The 21,094-nt window shown below is 41.7% G+C and overlaps 1 protein-coding gene across 2 annotated transcripts in view; it reads right to left on the bottom strand.

The window, feature by feature from the left end:
- ube2j1 (ubiquitin-conjugating enzyme E2, J1) overlaps window positions 1-8,882 on the bottom strand; it is a 39,621-nt gene extending 30,739 nt beyond the window's left edge. The window contains exons 1-4 of one of the 2 annotated variants that reach the window (XM_086263064.1): window positions 8,780-8,882; window positions 8,493-8,693; window positions 3,163-3,236; window positions 850-981 (exon numbers count right to left, since the gene is read on the bottom strand). In XM_086263064.1, coding sequence (XP_086119190.1) covers window positions 850-981; window positions 3,163-3,236; window positions 8,493-8,523 — 237 coding nt within the window. In that variant the 5' untranslated portion in view covers window positions 8,524-8,693; window positions 8,780-8,882. Of the gene's footprint in view, window positions 1-849; window positions 982-3,162; window positions 3,237-8,492 lie in introns of both variants that reach the window. The other variant, XM_086263063.1, reaches the window with a different exon arrangement.
- Window positions 8,883-21,094: the final 12,212 nt, after the last annotated feature.

Here is a 21,094-nt window from a genome sequence, read left to right as displayed (position 1 = left end):
ATTATCAGCAAACTTACTCACGGGCAAATAAATAAATTGGTCTTGTAAAAACGATCGGTGAAAGGCTCAGTCTATCATCGATGGGCAATATATTCGTCCAGTCACCCAACCTTACTTACTAGCAATTGAATCTAATTGTTAAAAATTTCTAGATCTTACGACATCTATCGGCCGGCCCGGGAAAGGCTTGAAGTTTCCTCGGATAACCTGGAGGTGGCAGCAAGAGGGAGGTTTGGGCTTCCCTGTTGCAGCAGGTTTGTTTTAACTGTTTAAAGTATAATGTTGTATAATGCTGAATATAATGTACGTGTAATGTTGATAACGCACAAAACGAAAAGTTAAGCGGCATGATTCATTATTGAAGAATGGGGTAAATTGTTTACAATGCCTTTGTTATTAGTTTTTGAAATTTCCATGAAACGATTTTAAAATTGAACTTCATAGTTTTAGACTAGTCAGTCAGTCTCATTTTTTCCTGGCCAGGAACATCCTTAATCTTAACACCTGAACTGTTCTGGAAGCTCACTTTCTTCCCCTATTACGTTCAACTCCCTGACTGTTTCAAAAGAAAATTGAGCTCTAGCTTGTTCCTCCAGGTGTGTAAGCCTGGGCTTGAATGGAATCAGGGCCATACATATGCTCACTGGTAAGCCTAGAACGATATTTATTTTTGATAATGTTCATTTTAGAGAATGTGCCTTGCAGTTATGTGTGAAGCCAAACATGGTCAGTGTATAAGGTTGGGAAAGTTGTCTGTTCTTAAAAATTGCTTTTTCAGCTTTTTGATTATCTGCTGCATCAGGAGAATAATCAAATGCAGCTAAGATGTGATCTTCATCTGCATCTTACTGTGAGTAGGATGATGCTGGGAGGTTTCATGGGGTATTCTGGGGGAAGTATGATCCTGCCGTGGTAAACCCCACCATCAAAATCAGAGTCTGGAGGACCACGAACAGAAAAGTGCCACTCAAAGAGATTGTCCTGCAGAAAGAAGGAAATATCATTTTAAGTAGAGCAGGGCAATATGACCAAAAATATTTATCACGATATATATTTGAAAATTTGCGATAACGACATAGCTGACGATATAATTGACACTAGACAAAACACTTTACAAATCCACAACTTTATGGGTGCAGAAAAAAACCCCATCAATGTATTTTCACTTAAACAAGCAGCTGTTTTTTTTATGTGCATTAAAGTTATATAAAAAATTAACAGTGCAAATGCAAATTCCTTGCTGACAGTTTAACCAAAAGGCCGACATATCCTCAGCATAACCATGTATAATATCCACAAAACTTAAAAAGAGGTTATACACACACACAATACGGTAACATTATGTTGAAGCGCAGTACGTATCACTCCGCCAGGCTCCTGCCTACGATAGCCGTAATGCTCCGACAATCCATCAAGCGGTGCGGGTTCGTAGCTTAGCAAAGTCGTACTAAAACGTTTTGACAGATTTTCGAGCGCCGTGTACATAAAATCATTTCCAGGTCAGTAAACACAACCAGAATTCATACATAAGGCACACGGGATTATAAAGGACACTGTCGATTTTCAGAAAAATCAAAGGATTGATTTAAAGTGTGCTGTATTTTCCAAACAACACGGTAATAACGACGGCCCGCTAGCATGCTCTACCAAAAATAGTGCTTTGTTGTGTATCTGACGGATGAAAGCTAAACCAGTTCCACACCACTGAAGTTGCAGCATTTTTACAAACCAATTCTGGTTCATCTGTTTCATTCAACGATCCGCTTTCGCCCTTCTCATTCTCCGTCGCCGCCATGTGCGTATGAAAACAAAGGCACTGCGCATGCACGTTTTACCCATATTCTATCACGATATTTCATTTTCTTATCGTTGCCCAACATTATACCGGTATTACCATGAACGGTGTGATATGGCCCAGCCCTATTTTTAAGAACATATTTCTGTCTGAGAAGACAACAGAAGGTAGGACTGGGCGAAATATCAAGTTTTAAAAAAAAAAATCCATATACTTTGATACGACATATAAGATGTGACACTATCGTTTATATCGATATAGTCTACGTTTGCTATAATTATACTTGTGGAGCCAGTCTCTCTCGTCCAGGCTTGTCTCTACACGTCACTCTGCCCCGCCTCTATTTCTCACTGAACACAACTCGCCCATCGCTTCACCTGCAGGCAGCGACCAGATGGACACAGTAGCTATCGCAGAGTAGCTGGTTGGTAAAAAGAAAAACAACGGCTCAAATATTTGGAGATGGTTTGGATTCAAAGTGTCAGATGAGCAGCAGAATAATGTATTCTGTAGAGAATGACGAAAAAGCGTCCCGACAAAAGGTTCGAGCTCTACCAATCATTTTCACCATTTACAACAGCGCCACAGTGCTTGAACCTGCGTGCTGTATCCCAGACCGCGACGTCTTCCCAGCCTCCTGCCCCGAAACAAACCATCTTAAAGCCACAGTAGCCTATTATATCACTAAAGACATGATCCCTATCGCAACTGTGGAACAAGAGGGCTTTATACAGCTGATTATCTGATATTATCAGCTGATTTGAAATAAGAAAAAAATATGCTAAGAAATAAAAAGTGACTTGCAGAGCTAAACATCTCTATTGACCACTAGACAAATATTTTCAGAAGTCATAGCCAGCGTATATCTATCACTTATGAAAGTGAAACTAAGTATTAAATCCAATGAACTTACTGGAGTGTGTTTGTGTTTGTATTAGCTTGAGGATTGTGACACTAAATGAGGACCCCAGCTGAGACAAGACAGGGATATATAGTGAGATTTAAAAGGCCTAAAAGTATGGGTTATCTTATATAAAAGATTTTCAGAAAACTTGACTTCTGACCGTGAGGTCACAAAATTCAAAGAGAATTCGGAGAACTTTAATAACCATATTCTATCAGTTTGAAAATCCCAGGTCACGTCTTTGATTTCACACCAATTTTGACCTGCAGTCAAGCTCACTACAAACTGCAACTGATATCTATAGGTGAAAATTTTACACACTGTAACTTGAAGGCTATCAAAACTAGTAGTACCTAGTAGTGTAAAAGTAGCGTAAAAGTAGCTGCATTGCCTGCTTATATTTTCATTGTCATGCATTGTTAGACTATAGAGTAAAGTAATAGCATAAAAATGCCAAACTTACTTCTAGTGGTTGGGCATGATAGTGCTCTGTGGGATCCCTCAGTTCAGCAGCCTCCTTCATCAGCCTCTTCACCGCTTTCCATCAAAAGAAATAAAGAAAAAGGAAAAAAAAAGGTTACCACCTGCACGGAAAGCTACAGTACATCTGGAAAGCATTTACACCACTTCACTTGTACCATGTTTTGTCATGTTACACCCTTATTCCTAAACCGATTCAATTCATTTTTCACCTCAAAACTCTACACACAATGACCTAATCTTTCTTTCTTGCAAATTTATCAGCCGTCTGGAGTCAAATGTATAAATGACTACATCTGATTTTACTTTTATATTTCACCTTTAAAAACTATTTACTTTGACTTGCGGAGAATATGAAAAATAACAAGCTAGTTTTCTTAGACTTAGAAATGTCCATCATTAATGGGGGACAATGTCTATGAATCAGTATTTAAGGTTTGAGTCTCGTGAAATTGTGTGTCATCAGGACACCACAACACAGAGCAAACGCCTTTTTCACAGACACACAGCCGTGGCAGCAGAAGAATATCACATCAATAAGGCCCTGAGTAAATGTGCTAAACATTTGCCAAAGAAGAGTTGAAGCAGTTAGAGCCACAAAGGGTGAACCGACATTGTATTAAATCCTGGATTACTACTGGGATGCAGCTCAAGTTCATGTTTGAAGGCAGATGAGTAAATAATTTTGGCAATGTAATGTATATCTAAAGGCTGACAGCCTGAAAGCCAACTTTGGTATGTCAGTTTCTAAGAACTGTATGGATGATGATGATGAAAGTGAGGTATTAACAGCTTCATCAACATCTTCCAGTAAGCTTTGTTTACTGTGTTGTTTGATGTTTTAGCTTAGCATTTTTACTCTGGCTGTAATGAAATTACTTATTAACATGGTAGTTACGGTAAACAAATAAGAAACTTTCATTTATAACCAGTAAAAGTATAACATTATTATTTAACACTGTAGCATGCAAATACTGTAATTGTAACGACACTATCACATTACCAGATAGCAAGCAAGGCAGTCGGTGTGGTGTATAAAATGGTGTTTAACCCCAGAAGCATAGACTTGCATGATTTTTTGCTAAGTATCATTGGATATCGTTACTCAGTTCAACATATCAATAACACACACACAAATCTCAGGGTCGTGGAAAAGATATTAGTGTGTTTGAGAAGGGTCAAATCATTGTCATGCTTCAAGCACAGTAAACATCTAAGGGGATTGTAGAAACTACTAAAATTGGGTTAACAACTGTCCAACGCATTATTAAAAAGTGGAAGGATAGCGGTGACCCATCGTCTTCGAGGAAGAAATGTGGCCTGAAAAAAAATTCTGAATGATCGTGATTGCCGATCACTTAAACATTTGGTGAAATCAAATCAAAGAAAAACAATAGTAGAACTCAGGACTATGTTTAAAAGTGAAAGTAAGAGCATTTCCACACACACAATGCAAAGGGAACTCAAGGGATTGGGACTGAACCGCTGTGTAGCCGTAAGAAAACCACTAATCAGTGAGGCAACCCGGAAAAAAAGGCTTCAATTTGCTAGGGAGCATGAAGATTGGACTCTGGAGCAATGGAAGAAGGTCATGTGGTCTGGTGAGTCCAGATTTACCTTGTTCCAGAGTGATGGGCACTAGATAGAAATAAATCTTGTGACATTGCAGAAGCTTATTGAAACAATGCCACAGAGAATGCGTGTCGCAATCAAAGCTAAAGGCGGTCTAATGAAATATTAGAGTGTGTGACCTTTTTTTGGTGGCGACTTTTTTTTTTTTTTGGCCAATACTATAATATAAATTCCATATTTGCTCAGGTCTTAAATAACTGACCAACAACAAAATCCTCTTGCACTACCATTGCATTGGCACTCAAAGAAATTGTGATCAATGATGATTTCATTTTTTGCCAATATCGTTGAGTCCAAAACACTACAAAGCATAAAACATAGTGCTATATTTATAGTTACTACTGCATTCATTCAGATATGTCGCCACACAATTTCTGGAAAATTATCTTTTTTCAAATTTATCTTCCCAAAAAAAAAAAAAAAAAAAAAAGCTCTGTTACATGCAAGCTAAAGATGGGAAGATAAGATAAGATAGAATTCAAAGGTGGTGATAGTTAGAGTTGACAATGCAATGACAACGAAAATGATAGTGAAATTAACATGGTTTTTCTTGGATTTCATTATGACATTCTCTCATTTAACGTATCTGTGCCTGGAGACACTGACAGGAACTACACTGCTCCTTATTGCCTGCTGAGTTTCATATTCATTTTCCATTTTTGGCTCTGTCTTAAATGGTACATAAACTGGTTCTTGTAAGATGCTTTTCTCCTCAAACTGAACACTCAAAGCGCTTTCTATCCAACATTCAGACACATACTCCAATAGATGCATCAGAGAGCAACATGGGGTTAGTATCTTGCCCCAAGCAGATTTGGCATGCACAATGGAGCAGCCAGGGATTGAACCACCAACCTATCCGTTTAGTAAATAACCTGCTCTACCTCCAGAACTGCAACTACCCCCAAAGTAGGAAGAGATGACAAGAAAAGCCTTTCCCACACAACTGTCTCTGCAGAAGTCCAGTAACAGGCCCAAGGTGATAATCCTTATATGCCAAATCATCTTATGCAACACAAATGTTGACTATTTGCCACTAGGAATGACTCACACCAGGTCCAAAGGGATAAAAAGAGACACTGTTACATAATAACAAGCTAACACCAAAGACGTGAAAGGCATAGACAAGAGAATGAAAAGAAAAAGCATCTCCAGACTGTGCGCACGTCTACCGCTGTCACTACTATTATAGCATTTAGCTAAAAAAGGAGACCTAAAGCGCTACAGGTATAAAGACCTGCTCTCAAAAACCGTCAAAGGTTTAACGCTCTAATTGTTTAAAAGATTTAGAGCATGTTTAGTACCATCTTATGACGGTACAGAAATGTAAGCAAACAAGACTGATGTGGAGATTTTTGTTTCTATGTACACGCTGATGGATGCCAGGATTCCTGATCATTCTATAGTGAGAAACCCGGTTATGTTTGCGGTGTGATGGAGCAACCACATGTTTTAAATTGTTTGGGTGTGCTTGGGACAAAGACGACACCATTTTATTGCATAAAATACAGCCGACTGCATGTCGTGGACTGCTTTGCAAGTTGACTGCATCGCTCTGTATACCTGGCCGATGAGGAGACGAGGGAGGAAAAAGTAAATATATAAACAGTGCGTTTGACTCCAGCTTGTCAGTCCAGTGAGTCACCAGTTCACCAGCTAAAAATAACACTTCATTAGAAGCTTATACTAACAAAACTTTGTGGTTGTATTTAATTTAACGAGTCGTTAGTCGCAGTAAACCCATCAGCAGATAACCTGGAGAAGATGGGCTACGTAAAAAGTGAAGGGGGGCGTGTTCATGGTCACATCCAGCAGGTGACACAGCTATTCCACCTCGAGTCACTACTGCACAGACTGACTCCAAACGTGCAATACGGCAGCTCCCACAAGTGGGAAATTTTGACTTCATTTTTGTACTATGGAAGGAAGTGCAGCCAGGTCATGCATCTTTTCTACAGTCATTTGTTGTGAAGGGAGAAGAAACAATGCTGTCCCATAATTCATTGCAATGGATCATCCTACCATTCATGAAAACCCATCAACATAATAACCAAAGTTTCACAGAAATGGTCATTTACAAGTGCATTTAGCACTTCATGCCACAACCTGCTGATGTATTAAAACATTACAAATACACTTACTCAGCATTGTGGAGATTTAAAGAGGGTTTCTTTTTCAAAATAACCATCAATTGCCTGTGTCTATTACCTATGTGTCTATTAGGAAACCTGGGTGAGTTTCCTGAACATACTCACATCTTGAGAGGATGCTATTTAGTCCATTTGATCAAATCGGTGGCAGAACAAATTCTCATTAAAGCAACAAGTTCACTTATGAAGTGCTCTGTAGTTATCTCAGTGTTCATCGCTCCTCGTTTTAAATCTCATTTTTAACCCAGATCAGTCACTCTGAGGGGAAACACAATCTCCAGCAGCTCTGCACTCAGGAAACAAGCCATTGTGATGACATTACATTATGTTGAGGACGCAGCTGCCCACTAAACTGTGTCTAACACCAGTTAATGTGGGCATGTTTCCTACATCAGCAGCAGACGTTAGACAGCTGACAGGTGAACAGGATGCATGCATGACTGAGGGTCCTTCAAGCAGATCGGTGGTGTCATAAGGAAAATGTCAGCTTGTTAGTTATGTTTCTTTTTTTTTTTTAATTGAGATAATTTAATTGTTGCCTGAAGCTAATGTTGAGACACATAGGCATTTGTACGAGCTGGAGATGTTGCCCTTTCTTGTGAAACCGCAAGACACACTGGCAAAGTGAGAAGACCATTTGATCTGTGGAACATAGAGAGTTAACGTAAAAACCAGTTAACCTGGAACACTGGAGTCCAATTCCTTGTTTGTGAGCACAAATAAAGATGTTTCTGATTTCAGTTCATTTCTGTCCCAGTGAAAACTGAGAAACTATAAGGCTCACCTCTAAACACTCATTATCAGGGATCAGTGAAAAGGTTTTGGACAGCTGGCCAAGTTTTGACCCTGCCAGAACAGCTTTGAGCCATGCACGCAAAATGCAACTATCATAATCACAACAGACATAAGACATGATTTATATTCAGCGTTAAAGACTTTGTGCAATATACTGCAAAGTGCACAATATTTTTCATTCCCATTTCCGTGACTCATTTAAATCTTCTTCTTACGAAAGTGAAAGTCATAAAAATACATATACTGTTTTAAAACGTTTTTTTTTTTAAAATAAACATTACGTATTATTGCTGTGGGTTGCACACCACCAGCATGCTCGCTATGTTTCTTAAAGTCAACCTTCAAAATCAGCCGATTAAATCGTCCCCATGATCACTAATATTACACAAGCAGCTAACGACAACGCTGAACACGCAGACGTGTCCTTAATTACGTGTGTAACGTCAAAGAACTCCGCAACACGAAAAGTGCAGGGACAGAGCCAGCCGGTACAGTTTCAACAGACAGATGGTTTGCTCTGAATACCGAAGAGTTTAAAAAAAATAAATAAAGCATCCCACACAACAGAAAGAACTCAGAAAAAATACCAAATAAAGGTGCCAGTGTAAACATTTAGATTGGGACGGAGGCTAATAACAGTTAAGCTAATTAAGAAACATTAAAGTGTTGGATTTTAGCTGTAGGATTTATCCTAGGGTTCTGAAAGCTGTAGAAGTTGTTTTGGGATCAGGCTTACCTGGACTCTTAAGGTTGTATTTGCTCTCCATCCTTAAAGAAACTGGGCACTGTCTTGAAGTTGTATTGTTTTCGTTTTCAAATACCTAGCTTTCAAATATTAGCGTTAGCTTCGCTTAGCAGCCCGGGTAGCTTGCTTCGTTCTTAAATCTGAGCGATACAGCTCAAACCGAAGGTCCCGCTCTCGCACCGGTGCTCCAGTCTGCAAGTGAGACAGAACGTGTTTCAGTAATGATGGGATATTTTTCAACTTCTCTGCTGTTTAGGTTTTGAAACGGTTTCTCTAACCTTATCGACGTGACGTCATTTACGGAACGTAAACAGGAAGTGAAATCTGAGGCTACGCAAGGAGTGCGCACATCACTGTTAGAAACGGTAATGGCATTAGTCTGGAAGTAAATCATTACCAAAGAATTAGAATTTTATTAGCAACAGGAAAGTGAAAGACTTAGATATAATACTGGTGATGGCCAAATGAAGCGTTCCGAAGTACTGAAGCTTCTCGAAGCTTTTCAAAACTGTCCTCTTTAGCGAGATCTGGTGGCTAGAAATATGAAGAACAGCTTAAATCAAGAACAAATAATGACCTGCTTCATTATGATTGGCCGCTCTGCAGAGCTTCTGTTTCATGTGACAGTACTGTGTGATATCGGGCTGATATGGTGCTTTGAATATGTTTTTTGGGTGAAAAAAAAATAATGTTATGTCTATTTTATTAGATGAATAAACTTTCCTTGTTTAAACATGTGCCATGGTGTTTTCTCCTTTTGCTTGTGACTTCGTTTTTTACTAATAAAAAAAATACACTATATATATAATAATGTACAGCACAATCTTACAATAGGTTGGGAGTATGCTTGTGCTGCGAGGTCCTTGCCTCCACGTGATTAAGTAATTAACAAGCGGACAGGTACGTTTATAGATAATATACTATAACTTCTATAAGACATTTCAGATGGCAGTTTCAGTAGAATAGTGTTTCGCTGTTTATAAATTCAGAATAATTCAGTACGTGATTTGCAGAACCTACCATAATATGAAGTCTTCACTGTGTCAAGATTATATTCCTTTTGTGTATTTTAAACATTTTTTAAAGTTAAGTTGTTACGTCCCCCCCGAAGGGGTCTAGGCGTGCGAGTGCAGTGTTGGGAAGGTTACTTTTAAAATGTATTCCATTACAGAATACAGAATACATGCCCCAAAATGTATTCTGTAACCTATTCCGTTACGTTACTCAATGACAGTAACGTATTCTGAATACTTTGGATTACTTAATATATTGTGGCGAGTTCAGACAAGGAGGAGACGGAGGTATCGTTTGGTCTTGCTTCCCGTGAGCTAGCCAGGGAGCACAGCCGTTTATTACATTTGCAGAAGAACACACTGCCACTAGCTAACTGCTCAGCGCCGCAACCACAACACACATAGGGCGCCCTCTGACCCCGGAAGGACACACCGTCGCAGCGAGAGGGCGTCACCCGTCACCATGGCAACATACACAAAACATAACTGTACAAGCAGAACCCCGAACAGCCCTGAACCGCTACAATATTATCATGCTTTTTACAACAACGTGAATGTACTATTGCTGTGTGATTTATTACTATTACTGAAGGTCCGCGACTCCGAACTGTAGTAAAGGGACCTCTGACTAATGCTGGGCTCACACTGTGCGATTTTTGGCCCATTTTGAGCCGATTTTTGAGTCGTGCGATCGTTTTGGCGATCGGCCCGATTTTGGCCTTCATCGTGCGTCGTGCATCGTGTAGTATACGTGGGGTAACGAGAAGCGATTGACACCTCACGACCAGCTCCCGATCATCAATCGCTTGGTCGTGAGGGTGTCACCGCAGTTTGCCACACTGCGCACGCGCAAACACAAATGTCAGCGAAAAAGACGGCGTAGCACGGCAGTGCAGCGTGTGATCTGGACACAAGCGATGGAGGCACAACCTGTAGAACCATCCGAGCCCTTTCGATGTGGCCTCACAAAATTATCACGACCACAACAACCGTGAAAATAGTTGGATCGACACTGCTGCTCAATCACAGCTGCCTGACCAATGTTTTTCATTAGCAATTTAGCAAAGTTGATGGTGGTGGTGTGTCTGTGTGAGTGAAAGACGGAGAGGGAGAGCGAGCGACAGAATTTCTGTTATAACCTTCATTTTTATGGACGCACAGTGTGAGCACTCAGGTCGCATCAGAGCATCGGGCCGTATAGTGTGAGACCCTGCATCGTGACCTATGAACTTCTAACTCCTGCGAGTCAATCGTACAGTTTGAGCAGGAGCTGAATCGCGCGACTGAAAAAAATCGCACAGTGTAAGCCCAGCATAATACGGCGGTAGCCGGTAGCCGAAAAATAGCTCTACTTTGTTGTGTGGGTCAACTTTTCTTGCGACAGACAGAGAGAGGCGTTGAAAGGCTGCTCCAACGGAACTTGTTGTTTTCGGAGGAAAACACGAACACAGTGTACAGTCGAGTCTTAATAGCTTACTTACAACTGGGCTCGTCAGGCACTCTTCTTGGCTGCAGTGGTTATTATTATATTTACATGCTTCCAGCTCCCGTTTTTGCTCGATGACTGCTCGTACCTTTCCACTCCCCTTTTTCTCCCTCCTAGCGCTCACAGACACACAACGTGTATGGCAGTCCATTCTCCCAGCAGCACGGACTACACTGAACATGATGCTACATTCTTTAGAGCTATGCTTGTAGCATTCTGCCTGTTAGCTTAGCACAACAACAACAACAACGAAAAGGCGCAGAGAGAGAGCGTCGCCCTGTAACCATGGCAACCGTAACGCTGCCGCCTGGAACAAAAGAACGTAGCTGTCAAACAAAACCCAAACAGTCCTGACCCGCGACAAAATGAAACAGGAAAGTACCCCAGTGTATTCCATTTATTTCAACAAAGTAACTGTATTCTGAATACCACCTTTTTAAATGGTAACTGTAACGGAATACAGTTACTCATATTTTGTATTCTAAATACGTAACGGCGGTACATGTATTCCGTTACTCCCCAACACTGTGCGAGTGAGGGGACCAGTAACAAATGGGTCCGGAAACAGAATGAAAAGGAAAACAGGTGTTTTTAGTAAATAAAATAGTCTTTATTATAGATAATCTTAACATAAAGAGCCGGCAACGTCGTTTTACCAATAACACTTGGAAAAAGGTTGAAAAAAAACACGGAACACAACAACCAAACAAAAAACAAACAAACAAAAAAACAAAAAAAACAAAACAAAAAAACTCCACACCACGAGGAGGCACTTCCAAGGGCCCACAAGCTCCCCCTGTCACTAGCAGCAGCTAGTTTTACTGCTGCCGAGGCCCACAAGCCCACACTACTCACGTGAAGCAGTTACACTGCACAATGCTTCCACACTATAGGATCTCTCCCAGACAAACCACCCTGCTCACAGCTCACCCCCAGCTTAAATAGCCTCAGAGGTGATTGCTGACTGGATTCATGTGGCCAACGAGGCTAATCAAGAGCAGCTGTGTCCTCGGGAGAGAGGAGAGTGAGAGAGAGACAGAGGGGTGTAACAAGAGAGGAAGAGGCGGAGAGAAAAACCACACCCACACAAGGGCAGTTTCAGGAGGCCCAGCTAGGGCCGTAACACCCCCTCCCATAAATACAAACCAGTGGTTTGTCACAGAACGTCCTACCCAACCTTTAAACATATACCTACCATGCACCATAATAACAGTTAGGCATACCCTGCCAAATCTGCCAAGACCTTTTTGATGGGTTGAAAACACTGCACGGGGTTGGCTCAAGTCCCTCAACATAGTGTCTCAAGTGACAGCCAGATGTTTTTTGAGCCATCACATATGGAGAACCCGTAAGGCAGCTAGAAGGCCTTACAGCAACACTTCTGATGCTTTTTCGCTAGGTCATGGCGAAAGGCATGCTGGTTAGCCAGAGGTGCAGGTTGGAATGGTTGTGTCACACACAATCTGTCACACTGTAGGTCATCTGGAAGATGGTCAACAGGTGGCAGCTCAGAATTAGTCGACCTCTGACATTCACCAAATGAGACCACTGAGCAATTATGCTCCAATTGTTGCCTAGGACTGGCAACTTTGTCTGTTTGCGAACCACAGTTCACTCTTTTGAAAGCAGATCGATTTTGCCTTGAGTTGGCTTTCGAACAGTGAGCAATCAGGTGGCCAGGTTTGTGGCAGAAGAAACAGAGCTTTGTTTTGGATCTTGAAACCACACCTGTATCAGCTTTGCTAGCTGGCACACTCCTAGCCCTCGAGACCAACTGTTTCTGTTTGTAGGCCTCACAATTTGCTATCAAATGGCCAGACTTTAAACAGAAAACGCTTCCGTTTTGCTTTGGGATGGGACACAAGTACCTCACTCTTTGGGTACTGTGCAGCTGGCACATCACTAACCTTCACTGAGGCGTCGCGTTGGTCATTCTTAATGACACTGGTTTTATGGATGAGGGCAAACTCATCAGCCAGTGTTGCAGCCTGCTGTAATGAGGACACCTTATGTTCACTGAGGTATACTGCGATGCGCTTGGAGACTCAGTTCTTAAATTCCTCTATCAGCATTAATTCACGAACCGACGCCAGGTCAGTAGCTTTGCTGGACACACACCACCGATCAAAAAGCATACTTTTCTTCCTTGCATAATCTCGGTAGGATTGACCCTGTCCCATTTTTAATCCCCAGAAACGCTGCCTATAGGCTTCTGGGACGAGCTTATAAGCTAGAAGGATGGCACTTTTCAGCTTGTCATAAGTCAGACTGTCCTCACCTGACAATGAGGAACAAACGTCCTGAGCTTTACCTACCAGCTTACATTGTAGCAAAATGGCCCACGACTCCCGTGGCCAGTGTAAGGCTGTGGCTATTCGTTCAAACCACCCGAAGTAGCTGTCAACCTCAGTGTCGCGGAACACCGGAACCAGACGACTGTTTTTCCCTACATCAAACGGTGTGTCTGCCTGCCGAATGGAGGCAGCCGGAGAAAGGGAAGCCTGCTGGAGTTCCAACTGTCGCAACTTAACAGCTGTCTCCGCCTCCACCTTTTTCAATTCAACCTCCCTGGCTCTGGCAAGCTCTGTGTCTAAACGCTTAAGCTCCAACTCCTTTAGCTGGAACTCCCTCTCACGATCCTCCTTTTCCAACTGGAGACGAGCCAGGCGGACACGTAGCCTAGCATCCTGCTTCGAACCTACTGATGACTCTATGGAGAGTGGTTCGAAGTGAGGCAGTGTCATTGGCTTGTCCTCAGGGATCCCCTGAGCAACAGGCGTAGACACTGAAGGAGCTACAGCTTGATCTGGCACCTGTGGAACAGGCTGAGACGTTACACCATGCTCAGGTAGACTGGCAGACCCACTATCCCTTTCTCCACCAAGCCAGACACAAGAGCAGCTTTCAGCTCAGCCTTATGCAGAGCTGTGGAGACACAAATGCCATAAAATGATGCCACCTCATGCAAATCCCTCTTCCTACAGGCGTCCAGCTGGACAAGCGAAGGGTTTTCCTTAAACACGGTAATAGCCATTAAAACTAAAACTACCTGAGGATAACAGTAACAACAAAGCAGCACCACCTCCAATACACAAATGAAAAATAGGTGGGAAATGTGTGGCAACAGGTTAACCAAAAAATAAAAATACCACCGACTCTCTCCCCAGACCTACCTACTAAAATCTTAGCCTGCTTAGCTTCTGAAGTGTACCAGGCTCGAGGCAACTTTAAAGGCTAAGCATCAAGTGCACAAAGCACTGACAAGCCTACCTCCGACAGGGAACTAATCCCCACCCGGGATTATTCCGAAAATAAAACAGGCAAAACAAAAAATGAGTGCCTGAAGGAGGAGTTCACGCTCAGCTAGACACTCCCCTCTGCTAACCAGAGAGAGAGCGCAGCAGACACAATGCAACTAAACAAGCCACCGGCGAACAACACACTAAAACTCAATTGCTGTTCCTTCCATTCATATTCCGGACGAGCCCCCACATTGTTACGTCCCCCACAAAGGGGTCTAGGCGTGCAAGTGAGGGGACCAGTAACAAATGGGTCCGGAAACAGAATGAAAAGGAAAACAGACAGGTGTGTTTAGTAAATAAAATAGCCTTTATTATAGATAATCTTAACATAAAGAGCCGGCAACGCAGTTTTACCAATAACACTTGGAAAAAGGAAAAAGGTTGCAAAACACGGAACACAACAACCAAACAAAAAACTCCACACCACGAAGAGGCACTTCCAGGGACCCACAAGCTCACCCTGTTACTAGCAGCAGCTAGTTTTACTGCTGCCGAGGCCCACAAGCCCACACTACTCACGTGAAGCAATTACACTGCACACTGCTTCCACACTATAGGATCTCTCCCAACACCTTCAACGCCCAATGTGGGAACACCAGAGAAAAACCACCCTGCTCACAGCTCACCCCCAGCTTAAATAGCCTCAGAGGTGATTGCTGACTGGATTCAGGTGGCCAACGAGGCTAATCAAGAGCAGCTGTGTCCTGGGGAGAGAGGAGAGTGAGAGAGAGACAGAGGGGTGTAGCAAGAGAGGAAGAGGCGGAGAGAAAAAGCACACCCACACAAGGGCAGTTTCAGGAGGCCCCGCTAGGGCCGTAACATAAGCAATAGTTACTTTTCAAGTAATTAATTACTTTTAGAATCTTGTAACTCAGTTACTTTTTTGAAGAAGTAACTAGTAATTATAATTAATTACTTCAAAGTAACTTGCCCAACACTGATAAGAACCAGTCCATTTACCATTTGAGTTTCTTTACATTTTTCAAGCAAGTAATAGAAGTGTTATGACTTTCCACCAGGGTTATCTTAAGAGAACGGGCTTATTAGGTGGTGAGATAAGAAAACCAAGTACTCAGGGTAATTTCGAGAAATAACTAAGTGGATGGGCCCTGCTCGGTGAGTTATGGTTTTCAGCTTCCATAATAAACAGCTCGCTATTTGTTAAGTTTTAGTCTAGCCTCCTTTGTCTGCATTTTGGTCCTCACACAAAACTTACACAATCTGCAGCTGCACATCCTGACAGCCATGCTCTTATTACCTCAAATTTAATAACCTTTTAACTATGTCTCAGTTGCTAAAGGGTGATTAAAAAGTCCTTCCAAAAAGTAATTAAAAGGGGTAAGTTTCAATTGGGTTTAAGAGGGAAAAGGCTTCAGTCCTGGCCAAAGCCTCATCTCCAAGGAGACCCACTGGGTAAAATAATTTAACGATGTGAGCTAAGGAAGAGGAGTGTGAGCAAGTGAGACGTGGCCAAGGAGCACTGGATCAGATTACCACCACAGCCCGCCCCCCCAGCAAAAATCGTCTGAAGAGGTTGATGTGGCATTCTGAAACGCAACATCAGCAGGGTCCAAGAAGCCATGGGACCATGGGAGAGAGGGGAGAGCACTTAGTCCAGGGGATCCAAGTTGGGATTTTTGCCAAGTGTTGACCATTGGGAGAAGGAGAATGTGAGTGTGATAGCTTAATGCAAGACCGTAGGGAGAAATTTTGAGGGAGACTGGTCATTTTTTTCGTAGAAATAAAGAATGGAGAGTGAGCTGTTGGTTGAGTGTTCAAAGGAAGATTTACCGGAGAAGCGGATGAGCTCAATGAAAACTGGTGGGTAATTCTGGTAAACATTCCACATTTCAGCCATGAAACAGGGGAAACAAATTAGTTAGCATATAGAAATGACAGGTTTGCAGGAGTAGCATAGATGCGTCTCATTACCACACTAAGGAGCCAGACAATCTGGTAGAGATTGAGTGCTTGAGCTGGTCTTTAAATGCAGGTCAGTAATGAGAATGATTAGAACCAAGTGATCAGGTTGATGTGTGGAAGTAAAAAAGCTAACCTCTGCTCAGCTCCTCATAGAGACTCCAAGGCAATAACAAACAAGGGGAGGCTATGACACACGTTATTGGAAGCATATTTTTGTTGTACTTACTTTGCACAAACACTTTGATCAGTTATAAAGGGCAATAACACTACAACGTGTTACAGTTAATCCAACTTGTTTTTAATGGGTTATTCCTGACTTTCAGGTTTCAGATATAGCAGAGGCTATTCTGCCTATAGCTCTGCTGCCAGCTCTTCATTTATTCATTAAAAAAAGAAAAAGCTGTCACATGTGCAACTCTGAAGATAAACAACTATCTGGGATAATGAGTTTGCACTTTAACTAAACAGTTTTAAAATGAATGGTGTGTGATTTTGACATGTCAGGATCATAGGAGAAACTGACAGTTGGTCTGTATAGATTAACTTCTAATGAAAACAGATGGGGGGAAGCATTATGTAATGTCATGAGATTGGCTCGCCATCAAGCGCAGCAATCTTCCACCCGCTAAATCTAGATTAATTCTGCTTGTGTTTATGTGTGGGTGTGTATGCATGTGTGCGTGTGAGAGACAGAGAGAGAGTGGCGTGGGCAAATCTGTCAGGTTTTAAGAAATACTGGCAGGCAGTTCATTAGTGTTCAATGCAGCAGATTTTATAGCACAGTGCTCTAGACTTGAACACAACATATTTTTTAAAAATAAAATAATGTGACATCTAAAATGTTTTGCTCACAAAATGTAATCTTTTTAAAGTCCTCAAACCCCCACCCCCTAGACACACTGTGCACATACACAGACACACACAGCTGGTAGACTTTGACTCTCAATGTGACGTTTGCACTTTATACACAGGTTTAGCCTTTGCTGCCCCCTACTGTCGGAATCATCTCAGCACCACATTTTTGTCAAATTTATTTGTTCTCACAATTCTTGAAATTTGTATCTTTTTAAAACTGTATATTGTACAATCATTGTGGTACAAGCTTGGTGAGATATTCAGAAATGCCTCATGAGGTTAGGATGTTCACGAGAAATGGTGATCAGCCCAAAAATAAATTGTCTCAGTCTTTACTTCCCTCTGTCTTTCTTCCTTAGTGCCTAGTAAGTTAGTTACAAGTTGATGCCTGTGTTTGTTTGTTTTTTTGTTTGTTTTTTATTCTTTAAAATTACTGCTGCCGTCTGTGTTTTAGTTTTGCTACTTCTAGGTCCTAGGGTTTGATCTCATTGCCCCTCATGATATTCTCTGCTCCCTCTGTTTCCATGTCTAGTCATCCCTGCCTGTGTGTTCCCTCTGTTCCAGTGTAGTCCTTCAACATCGTTCAACTTAGAGAAACCATTCAGGGACCATTAGATTCTTCTTCTTTTGAACATATGTGCTTGTATTTTTTTCAGCAATTCATTGCATAGTTTTTATGAAATTCCAAAAAATTGCACCAACCCAGGCCACTCTGGAGCCCTAGCACTTGGCCAAACTTTCATCAAACTTTATATGAGTCACAAGACTTTTATCCGGTAATTCTGTGTTTTTGACATCTTTTTTTTTCTCTTTTCTTCCACAGGAACAGTTTAGGTTTCATGAAGAATTTGATTCTTCATGGAATTTTCCCAACACTGCATGATGATATCATCAGCTGTAAAAACTGAGGCTGGAGAATAATCTGAAAAAGAATTTCTTTTTCCTTCTTTCACACCCAGACCTTTTCCCTACATGTATAATATATACATCAAAATGTAGCTATCAATGTCCTCTTTCATCCAGTGTCATTCTCATTGAGATGGGATTTATATTATTCTCTAATTACCTCCCTCCTCCCCCCCCCCCCCCCCCCCCCCACCCACACACACACACACACACACACACACACATGCAGGGCCTTGAGGTACAGGTATGTCACTGAGGTGCAGGGGAGGTATTGCCCTCCCCTCCTGGTCACCTGTGCCTCAATTTTATTCCATAACTTAGACACATTATTTACACTCTCACAACACATTCATATAGGTCCTTGGGGGTAGGCACACTGAATGGCGTGCAGAGAACGGTCTGTTTATTTAGCCTCACCTCTGGTGCCTGTGCCCACTTTTCAATTTTAAATTGCATGTAGACATTTAGGGTGTTGGGAGGGGCCGAGCTGTCACCAGCTGTTATCTGGCTGAAGGTTGTTGGCGCCATGCTCCTCCCCTGTTTTAAATGCACTTTAGAACAGCATGCATCAACACAACATATGAGAGGGCCGATTGAGGCATGGGGTTTTCTCACACCCACGTTCTCTGTTCACCATCTGGGGCGGGGGCTTTTGCACCATAGCTGCTGGGTGAACCCCGTCTGGGGCTCTCCTCAGGTCTTTTCTTGGTGGGTGGTGTGACTGCCCCTGCGGTGGTCCTCCTGGGGCTCTCGTGCTCTGGGGTGCCTATAGATGTCTTGGGCCCGGGTCTCCTCCATGCCTGCTTCATGTCCTAGGGGGGCCAGGCTGTGTGGACTCACACACAGGTGTCCAAACAAATGCATACAATCTTGGTTGGCTGCTGCCTCTAAACATGTGATGTGTCATTAACACTGTGTGTGCTCAGTAACATTAAATATTTAATATTTACTGCTACTTATGCATATGATGGTTGTTGTTGAGGTTTCCCTGCTGTGTAGTTTTTTGCATGTTTTTTTTTTACATTTTATTTCAGCAGGTGGTGAAGATTTTTAGTGCCCTCTCTCTCTTCTTCTGTTAACTTTCTTCCCGTCTTCTCTTTCTTCTTGTCCATTCTGATTGTAATAAATCAAAATCCTAATACAAATCTAATAAAATATGACTTTCAAGTGGACCAGTATAGCAAAAGCTGCAATGGTCCAATTGGGGAAATAAATGTGCATTTTGTTTGGCCTTCGGACAATAAATCTGTTTAGTTCAACTATATTGCAACCTGCCACATTAAGGTTATATGCAGTTTCCACTGCAGATGCTCTTCCAGAGGACTACATCACTACGAGTGAGTCCTGGGTGCTCATGATCCTGTTGCCTCTTCACCAGGTGCCATTTCTTGGACTCATTTTTGTAGGTACTGCATACGGATGAACAAGGTGCCCCAATCAGTCAGTATCTCTTTCGGAATTCTGACTTGGGAGATGACCTGAAACGGTGCCTGTGCCACAGTTTCTGTTGCAGAAATGCTGGCCAGTAGCAATGCTTCAGGATATTGTCTTGCGGTTCGCCACTTGGCATTCTGGGCAGGATGCACATCACTGGCGCACATCCCCTCAATGGTCAGAGTTTTATATCCCATGAAAGGATATTTTCACTAGGTGCAGAAGTGGATCAGTGAAATCACCACACATGAGAACAGCTGACTGTGAGCACACATCATCCTTGGCACATTTCCATTTTTTTTTCCAATTTTCAAGTAGGGTTATGCTTTGAAGCTAACTGCACAAGTTGAATGACCCCTTAGTTTCAACTAGAGTCAACCTGTGTCCATGGTGACATCTGCTGGACAATTTCACTACACCAATACACTACAGTGACACAGACAAGCTCTGCACAGTTCCGAACAAAGCTACTTATTATACCAGACTGTTAATAATTATGATCAACACATATTTAGGAGGCCAGAAACATATTGGAACTGTTAAAGAAAGCAGTCTGTGACTATAGTGATCAGTGTACTTCAGCAAAATTCTCTCTCTTTTAATATTCCTGTTGCTTTCAGTAACTTAATTTACAAAGTAAATCATTCTGAGTCTGCTATATTCGTTGGAATAACCAAACATGTTTCCAGCTGTTGTGAGATCAGTCTGCTTTGTTTTTGGTTGATTTTGAAGCTTTCCAGGTGTTCGTTTCAGCTTCGTGCTAGAAACTTTACTTTATACTGCCGTGGATGCTGTATCTTATAACACTGGCATGATGTTTTACTGGGTCATAGTGAAACTGCATTACTCCTGCTCTTTATGAGATTATTACAGCAGAAGCGTCAGTGGTAATGAAAAAAAGGGATCACCTGTATTTAATGGATGTTTTTCTGACTTTTCTTTTAACAGTATAAATATATTTTTATGGTGTTATATGAGTAATGTGTTATAGTGATGATAAAGTAACTTATTGCAGCAAATAAAGTTTTCTGATGAAAGGGAGTAAGAGCTGAAAATTCCTGCTGTTTTATTTTTTCATTGAAAGCAGAGAGGAGGTTTTTGTTGAGATATTCAGTTGTGAGTTTAAGCCACAGATTACACTTTAGATTCCAGTGTTTGAGTGCTTGCATAATCCATATTGGGCTTCACAATCCACGGCAAAAACATAGCGGGGGTGCTGGTTAGTGAAACATTGGAATAATGGTGCCCGGTGTACAGTACCTGTCGAAACTGGGGTGAAGGTCAGTGGCAATGTTCCTTATCCCATAGCCCAGGCAATATTGTGATTCACATTCGTATATACGCAGCTAATCAACGTCGTTGACAGGCTATGACAGCGTCCTTATGTGCCGACACCGGTGTTTTAGTTAGCAAAGCAGCGTGGCTGATGTGGAGTGAAGCCACGTTAATGACAACGTGTACAACCATTGGAGATGTGAGCAGGACAGACGGAGCAATTGACGGAAAAGGTGGACTTTATACCAGGTTTTTAAATTGTGTTGATAGGCCACGTAAAACCAGAGTTATGATAAAAAAAAAAAAAAAATATATATATATATATATATATATATATATATATATATATATATATATATATATATATATATATATATATATATATATGCAATGTTTGGT

This window comes from Aulonocara sp. 'chitande type north' Nkhata Bay, linkage group LG15 (assembly GCF_057382095.1).
Source record: "Aulonocara sp. 'chitande type north' Nkhata Bay isolate Kocher_YH1m ecotype deep benthic linkage group LG15, A_spYH_male_GT1.1, whole genome shotgun sequence".
In the NCBI taxonomy this organism is placed as follows: Eukaryota; Metazoa; Chordata; class Actinopteri; order Cichliformes; family Cichlidae; genus Aulonocara; species Aulonocara sp. 'chitande type north' Nkhata Bay.
Note: the sequence above shows the minus strand (reverse complement) of the source record. Positions and strands in the feature narration are given on the sequence as shown.